At 49.2% G+C, this 8,967-nt stretch overlaps 1 protein-coding gene across 1 annotated transcript; it reads right to left on the reverse strand.

Annotated features, from left to right (window-relative positions):
- Positions 1–758: 758 nt before the first annotated feature.
- Positions 759–4,823, reverse strand: ANKRD33 (ankyrin repeat domain 33). Its single transcript, XM_012002417.1, is given in 7 exon segments — positions 759–1,884; positions 2,295–2,339; positions 2,342–2,356; positions 3,266–3,406; positions 3,583–3,712; positions 3,960–4,210; positions 4,446–4,823. Coding segments are annotated over 6 exon segments (1,293 nt in total). The 5' UTR covers positions 4,200–4,210; positions 4,446–4,823; the 3' UTR covers positions 759–1,162.
- Positions 4,824–8,967: the final 4,144 nt, after the last annotated feature.

Raw genomic sequence — 8,967 nt, forward strand, 5'->3', positions numbered from 1 at the left:
AAAGAAAGGTGAATAAATCTGTTTAGTCCTTTTCTGGAGAACACTACTGTGTTCTTTCCAGGGATGCTCCAGTACCGCATTGGGGGTTAGCGTTAAAAGCCTGGAGGCCACACTGGATGGCTAGATCTCAATCTTGAGTTCTGCCAGTGTCTAGCTGTGGGACTAGGCAGTTCCTTAGCTTCTCTGTGCCTCATGTCCTCAAAAATAAAATCCTCAGGATTACTGGGAGGGTTAAATGTGTTACTACAAATAGTAAGCACCTTCTAAGTAGTTGCTATCATTATTATAAACATACAAGCAAATATATTTACACAACAAAAGTGCTGAGAAAAATATCCAAAACCTGTAAATAAGGCCAAAAAAAAAAAAAAAAAAAGCTAGTGCCCTTTCAAAGATATTTTAGATCATTGGCTAATAACCCCACCTATGGGTCAGCTAGGGGAAGTTAACTTTGTTTGACACGCTATTAATATTTACTATTGATAAAGATCCCGGCTCTCTAGAAGGACAGATTAACCTGTTAAAGATTGATAAGTGGCAAATTATTGTGGTCTAGTAGAAAAAAATAAAAATGGTTATGGCTTTATTGCCAGGTGTGAATTAACTTTTTGCAATCTTATTCCAGCATTTTCCAGCATTCATTTTTTCACTGATTGTCAATAATGGCTTTTCATTTCTTTTTTTGATCCATCCTGCTGATTCACTCATTAAGTAGTTAAATAAATCTTGGTACTCACTATATATTTGTCTTAGTCATGTTTATCTTCGTGAAAATTTTACTTTGACAAATAATAATATGCCGTATACACTGTTCCACTCCTTAGTTATTTTTACTTTATATATCTTGATGGTAGTTTCGTATCAGAATATAAACAGCCTCCTTAGTCTTATTTTGGAAACACTGTAGCGTATGCACTGTAAGGGTAGACAGCAATTACATCCATAACCAATCTAGCCAGTCCCTTACTGATGGACACTTCGGGTGTTTCCACTCTTTCACTCTTGCAAACAATGCTGGAATGAATGACCTTGTATGTATATAGGTTGAGAGCAGATTTACTTAGGCAGAGGTGGATGGGGAGGCCGGAGGCACTCTGGAGGGGAAAGAAGCCCGGGGAGGGGCCTGATTACCTGTTCCCAGCCTGTCCTATCCCATCTTCCCCTACTTCTGTGCCATTCTGGCCTCTTCCTCCTGTTTCCTCTTCTCTATCCTGAGCTCCTGGTATCGCCAGAGAGGAAGGGCCAGACTTTGATGTCCCGCAGGACTGGGCTTTGGCCAGCACCGGTGGGGTGATGAGGATGCCTTGGAGAGGAGGATCTTGGGGACTTGGGGCCTGGGGCTGGTGCTATCCCTGGGCTGTAGCCACTGAAGGCACTTGCTCAATATGCCCTGAGGGCTCTGGTAGGGGACAAAGACCCACGGGGAACTCTGGGGACTCTCTGGTGGGGACTGGGGAACCAGAGGAGGGGGCGGGGCAGTGCCTAGCAACTCTGGCACGGACTTGCTTCGGGTGCCCAGGGAAGGTGGGTGGTCAGGGCACAGAGTGTGGCAGGCAGTGGTGACGAAGGGACTGGCCAGGCTGGTTGTGGCAGTCACAAAGTGGTCCAGAACACCTCCCTCCTGAGGAGACAGGGCAAAGGGGAGGCTCAAGGTAGCCCGCAGCCGCTCTAGGAGTGAAGGGGCAACCTGGGCCTGGGCCTGGGCCTGAGCCACGAGCCCGGACAAGGCCGGCCACTCGGGCTGGTAGTGCTGGCTAAGCTGCTCCACTTGGGGCCTTCTCAGCAGCTGCCGAATCCTCCACACGGTGTCGAAACTGTCAGTCAGCACTGCCCATTCCAGGGCCGTCTTGCCCCGAACAGGGTCCACTGCTGTCAGGTCAGCACCTGGGAAGGGGCACAGGGGGTGACATGGGGCAGGATAGGGGTTGGTGATTTGCGGAAGGGCAGATTCTTTTTTTTTTTTTTTTTTTTGAGACGGAGTCTTGCTCTGTCACCCAGGCTGGAGTGCAGTGGCCGGATCTCAGCTCACTGCAAGCTCCTCCTCTCGGGTTCACGCCATTCTCCTGCCTCAGCCTCCCGAGTAGCTGGGACTACAGGCACCCGCCACTTCGCCCGGCTAGTTTTTTGTATTTTTTAGTAGAGATGGGGTTTCACCGTATTAGCCAGGATGGTCTCGATCTCCTGACCTCATGATCCGCCCGTCTCAGCCTCCCAAAGTGCTGGGATTACAGGCTTGAGCCACCGCGCCCGGCCGGAAGGGCAGATTCTTTAGGAGCAAGACTGATGTGGGTTACATTCAAAGCCATGGAGTCCCATCCCATTGAAGGTGGAATCGGGAGGCCAGTGTTGCAACCTGCTGTTTAAGATTAAGACACTTAGGTCCAGAGAGGGGAAAAGACTTCAGAGAGACCTATTGTGGGGCTCCACCTGGGGCAGAATAGGGATCTCCTCAGTCCAAGGAGCTGGGCAGAGCAGGAGTACAAGCTGCCCAGGACAGGCAGAGGCCTCAGTGGCACCCTCTGGGGCAGGTGGGTGGGGATGGTCAGCTGGTTCCCTCTCCTGGTTCTTCTTTTCTCACCATCTCCCTCTCCTATCTTGGGGTTGTGGGGGAGCAGTCACTCTGAGGTGAAGGAAAGGGTGTAGAGCGCCCTCCTTTTTCCTGTACTTCTTTTCCATTCCAAACCCATTGAGGTGGGTGGGGAAGGGAAAAGTGGAGGCAGGGATCCCCCAGAGTGACCAACAGAGGGAAGCCCCACTGTGGGGAAGAAGGGCTCCTAAACAACTCCATGGACAATGTGGACTTCACCACACCTCCCCCGAACGACCCCACAGAGCCACAGGCCTCGACGACTCTTGCCTGGGTCCCCTGGAAGCCTGGCTTGTCAGAGTTGGAGGTCATCCCAGGGAAAGCTAACACCCTCACAATACTGGTGAGGCCCAGAGAGAGGGAAGCCACTCAGCTAGGAACAGGGGCTGGTTCCAGATGCCAGCCTTTTTTCATGTTAAGTTTTCCAGCTGGGCTAGTTTCCCCTCCCACACTTTCCTTCCTGGGACCTCCGCACGCAATGTCTGAGCTATCAATAACAGGACTTGGTTGATTGTACGAAGCCCAAAGCATGCTCCCCACCTCTAGGAAGATGAACTAGATTGATCCCCCATCTCCACCTCTCTCCTCTCTGCAAAGAATCACAGCTGACTTAGTGTCTGGTGGGCAGGCTTGGAGGAGGGACTGGAGGCCACACACCCCGGTCCGGGTCCCACACACCTGCCATGAGGAGGGTGGCCACGCACTCACAGCGGTTCCGCATGGCAGCCTTCATTAACGCCGTGAGCCCCCGCTGGTCCCGGCGTTCCAGGTCCAGGCCGGCGTAGTAGTTGAGCAGGAGACTCACCAGAGGCACGTGGCCTGCAGGGCAGCAAGGGTAAGCTTGGTCCCCAGGAAAGGGGGTGATGAAGCTGCCAACCCACCCTCCACCCAGCACGACAGAGCCTGGTGGAGAACACCGTGCAACAAGGGTGGGACTGAGGCCCTGTCTGCATCAAAAGGGGGGCTGTCGGAAGTGGGGTATAGCAGCCTCACACCTGCTTGGGCAGCCAACATGAGGGCCGTGTCTCCTCCTTTGTCCTGCTGGTTCACATCAAGGAAAGGACATTGACTGAGCAGGGCCACAATACTCTGGAAGCCGCGGTAGCACGCGACCATGAGGCCTGTCTGAGGGGGGGGCAGCTCAGATCCCCTGCTTTCCCCCTGAGCCTCCCCAGGGCCCCTTGTGCCCTCTAAACCCACATCTGTCCCAGAGTCTTCCCCAACCCCTGTAAAGACCCACCCTCAACCATTCCCTTCCTCCTAAGGACTGCGGGGGGTATTGCCCCTGAACCCCTCTCAGGGAGCCAGCCAGGACGGTGTGGTGGGGATGCAGAGATGCCCCCAGCTGTCCTGGAAAGCCAGGACATCTCACCCTCCCATTGTTGTCCACCTGGGTGGCCTCCTCTGGGGAGACCCCGCCATCCAGTATGGCTTGGAGTTGAGTAGGATCATTGTGGACACAGGCCCAATACAGGGCCCCCAGCCTGCAGCCTGGGGTGGAGGTGTCCTTGCCCGGGCAGGGCAGTGCCTCAGACATGTCCAGCCCTCTCTTGTGCAATGTCAGCTCTTTCTCTTCCAGGCAGGGGACAAGAAGGTGGGTCCCCCCTCTCATGCAGCTGGCATCTAAAACGCAGAATGGAGAGGAGTAGTGAGTGTCTCCCTGGATCCTAGGGAGGGGACTCAGCAGCTGTGAAGTGCACAGCCCTCTCCCAGGGAAAACATTCACCCCAGCAGGGATCTCGCCCCATCCACCCTGAAAAAGGACAAGCGCTGGGCCAGGAGCCCTAAGCAGGCAGGGTTTACTCTAGGTCAGCACCCCAGTGAGACTCACGGAGAGAGGGTCGTCGTGTTTTCTTACTTGGGATTCGGAGGGTATCTATGAGGCAGTCAACGCGGGGCACAGCCCAGGCTCCGCGAAGCACAATCACCGGGTGTCCGAATGCCCCGAGGTGGACTATCTCTCCCCAGGAAGCAACGCAGGTAACAGATGGCTGGACTTTCAGAAAGAGCTGCTGTAAACACCACCTGGCTGAGCCGGATCAAGCAGTGGTAGGAAGGGATTGGAGGGCCTGGCGGGGCGGGTGGTCACATCTCAGGAGCTGACCCAGACCAGCCCCAAGATCCTCCGGGTGGGCGAGGCCTGAGCCAGGCAGCTCCTCCCCGCCGGGGCGGGCTCACAAAGACCACTCCTCCTGACCGACACACCCACCCTCAACCTTGGGGACGTCAGTGGAGATGTAACCTCGTGGGGTCTCGGCCCAGCTCTTCAGGCCCAGCCTAAAGCCCCTCCTCACTGGGTGAAGTGCGACTTGCTGAAGGAGTGGTTGTGGGAGAGGGTGTGAGTTGAATGCAGGTATCTCATTAAATAGGGTTGGTACTCTCAGAACGACTCTGGGGTAGGGTCTCCAGGGGTCACCTGAACTTATTTTTTGAGGTTCTGGGAAAATAAAAACATAATTGTCACATTATGAGTATAGAGCTGGGCCCAGTGGCCCACGCTTGTTATCCCAGCAACTAGGAGGCTGAGGTGAGAGGATTGCTTGAGCCTGGGAGGTCGAGGCTGCAGTGAACTGAGGTCGCGCCACTGCACTCCAGCCTGGGCAACAGAGCAAGACCCCCTTTAAAAAAAAAATTGTGGCCAGGTGGGGTGGCTCACACCTGTAATCCCAGCACTTTGAGATTACAAGATGGGTGGATCACCTGAGGTCAGGAGTTCAAGACCAGCCTGGCTAACATGGCCAAACCCAGTCTCTACTAAAAATACAAAAATTAGCTAGGTGTGGTGGCGGGCACTTGTAATCCCAGCTACTTGGGAGGCTAAGGCAGGAGAATCGCTTGAACCCCGGAGGCAGAGGTTGCAGTGAGCCGAGATTGCATCATTGCACTCCAGCCTGGGCAACAAGAGCGAAACTCTTTCTCAAAAAACGAAACAAACAAACAAAACTGTGAGTACAGACATTATGTGTCTAGTGCAGGTGGGCAGTCAGGGCACAAAGTGCGGCAGGCAGTAGTGAGGGAGGGATTGGCCAGAAATTATGATGTATTAAACTTAATAGTTTCAGTGTGATAAATTAAATATGAAATATTTAAATTAAATGATTTGTTAATACAATGATAAACTGCTATCAAAATATTCTTTAATATTTATATCACATATTAAGCTTGATGGATTGGTTTTGGTCCACAGATGTAGAAAATTGAGCCAATGATATTCCCCCATTGGTATCACTCCTATCATCAGACTGTACAAGACCTCTCTCTTATTTTGTTTTACTTTATTTAGTTTCTCTCTTTCATTCTTAATCCCCGCATCCCATTCTCCTCCACCCTTTACCAACTGGCACTTGTATATCCTTGAAAATGTACATTTCATTGAAAAATATAAGTATTGATTTGTGTGTTTTTAATTTTTTCTTCTTTTTAGAGACAGGGTCTTACTCTGTCACCTGGGCTGGAGTGGAGTGGCATGATCATAGCTTACTGCAGCGTCAAACTCCTGGGCTTAAGCGACTCTCCCACCTCAGCCTCTCTAGAAGCTACGAGCTTCTCGGAGGCACACGGGTGTGTGCCACCACACCTGTCTAACTTTTTTATGTAGAGATGGGGATCTCACTTTGTTGCCCAGGCTGGTCTCGAACTCCTGGCATCAAGTGATCCTCCTGTCTTGGTGTCCCAAAGTGCTGGGATTGCAGGCATGAGCCTCCATGCCCTGCTTGTATGTGTTTTTAACTAACATGTTACAAATTGTGTTATAGGACGTATTCTGTTAGTTTTTTCTTTTTCACTTAATAGTGTGTTTTTAAGCTCCATCCTTGTTGCTTTAGGTGCAGTGTATCAGTTGGATGTGCATTTGGTTTTTAGTAACCAAAAAGCTGACCTCAGTGGTGTGTTGTCCATAATAGAAGGGCTCCTCAACATTAATCTAAAACTCCTTTCAGTGCTTCTTCTGCACTGCAGAAGTTGGAAAGCTTAAACAACACTTCCCAGATTCCTTTGAGCTATGACTCTGTGGTTTGGGCTCTGCTCTTGTGCAAGATATAAATTTGGAACAGAGCTACATAGCATGGGACATCCGTTTTGCTGTCACAGGTCATGGCAGCAGCAGCAAGGCTCTGGTGAGCAGCTTCCTGATTCATCAGCTTCCTGTAGTAGTGACTGTTGTTTTCTCAATCACAGGCAGAGATCATGTGACTCTCAAAGCTGGGAGTTGTTCCTGGACCTAAGCCTGCTTCTCCATTCCTTTATTTCTTTTTTAAACTGATCAGATTTCTTTATTTTCTTTCTTTCTTTCTCTTTCTTTCTTTCTTTCTTTCCCTTTCTCTCTCTCTCTCTCTCTCTCGAGATGGAGTTTCACTCTTGTTGCCCAGGCTGGAGTGCAATGGTGGGATCTCGGCTCACCACAACCTTCGCCTCCCGGGTTCAAGCAATTCTCCTGCCTCAGTCTCCCCAGTAGCTGGGTTTATAGGTATGCACCACCACCCAGGCTAATTTTGTATTTTTAGTAGAGACGGGGTTTCTCCATGTTGGTCAGGCTGGTCTTGAACTCCTGACCTCAGTTGATCTGCCCGTCTCGGCCTCCCAAAGTGCTGGGATTACAGGCGTGAGCCACCATGCCCGGCCCAGATTTATTTCCATTGTCTGCAATTGAACTCTGATACATGTAACTTAAACAAAGAGGAGCTTGTTTTTTATATATGATGAAAAAGTTCAGGAATAGGAAACTGTTGATGTTGGTTAAGAAACTTGATGATGTCAGGGCCTTCTCTGGGATTCTCTTGACTTTTCCTCCTAGGCACAAGATGGCTGCTAAACCTCTAGCCATCACAGCAAAATGGGATAGATGTACACTATGGAATTCTATGCAGCAGTTAGGAAAAAATCTATCAGATGATAAACTGGACATCTCCGATTATCTAACAAAATCCCTGTTCATAACTCCCCTTCTCTCTAGTTACCTTTCTGTTAGGTGTAATCATGTGATGCAATTTTGGCCAATGAAATGCAAACAGAAGTCTGATGGGTAAGGATTCTAGGAAAAAAGTTCATGCTGTTGTAAATAAAATTTCGATTCTGCAAGGAAATAGCACTCAAACATAAATTTAATTTTCTCAGCAAGGCAATTTTTACTTCTATAGAAGGGTGCAACTCATGAATGCAGCAATGGCAAGAGCACACCTGGACAGGGGAGGGGAAGGAGTTCTTATTCCTGACACAGGGCCCTACTGCTGTGGCGTTCCCCTATTGGCTAGGATTGGGCCACACAGTCTAAGCTAATTCGGACTGGCTATTTTAAATAGAGCAGGGGTATGAGCCAGAGTGGCAGGGTGGGTAGTTTGGTGGGAAGGATGGTTAGGAACAGGTAACTAAAGGTGACTCAGGTCAAAGCAGGTGACTGGGATGACTCAGGACAAAGCAGATAAACGGGATGAGTCAGGATAGAGCAGGTGACCAGAGAACAGATGTGAACTACTGATTAGGACTGGCAGGAAAGTTGTTTACTGAAACGAGGAGCAAGGAGACCAAAGAGAACCAGGAAGCTAAAATTTAAAATGGAGAATCAAAGAATAAGAGAGCTGAACATACTGACACACTGATGCTTTGAAGAGAAACTTGGGGTTCACTATATTTAACACTGTCTTGATGAAAGATGTGGGGTGCACCACTTTCTTCTTTCTTTCTTCCCTCTTTCTTCCTGCTGATAGAATTCCATAGTGTGCATCTACCTCATTTAAACTATCACATCTTCCTGCGATAGATGCTTAGGTTGCCTCCAACTTCCTGTCACTATAAATAATGCTGAAGTGAACAACCTCATACGTATCTAGTTGTGGACCCATCGGGGTCTCTGAGATCACTAGATCACAGGGCACATACACACTTACTGAGTGGATACTGTCAGGGTGCGCTCTGTTTTGCCATATGTGCCTACCAGCAGTGCATAAGAATCTCCCTACATCTTAGACAACACATGTCATTATTCAGTCTTCTAATGTTTGTCAATCTGATAGAACTATAAAGTGATATTGCCATTTTACATTGAATTTTTCTGATTATCAACAAGGTGAGCATCTCTCCACATGCCCTGCTGGCTACTCTTGTTTTCCCTCCTGTGAATTGACTGTTCATGGCCTTTGCTCAGTATTCTATTGAATTTTCCCATCCTTTCCTTATTGATTTTTCAGGAATTCTTTTAATATTCTAGATAATAAACCCATTGTCAGATGGGTTATAGATGAGACAACTGTATTATGTAGATCTTTCTGTTAGCTTTATCTATGGTGACCTTCACTGAAGTAACTCCTGAATTTTGATATGGTTAAATTCATCAGAATTTCTCCTTATACTTTGCGCTTTAGGGTCTTATTTAATAAGAGTTTTCT

The sequence above is a fragment of the Mandrillus leucophaeus genome, unplaced genomic scaffold (assembly GCF_000951045.1).
Source record: "Mandrillus leucophaeus isolate KB7577 unplaced genomic scaffold, Mleu.le_1.0 Scaffold118, whole genome shotgun sequence".
NCBI classification, from domain to species: Eukaryota; Metazoa; Chordata; class Mammalia; order Primates; family Cercopithecidae; genus Mandrillus; species Mandrillus leucophaeus.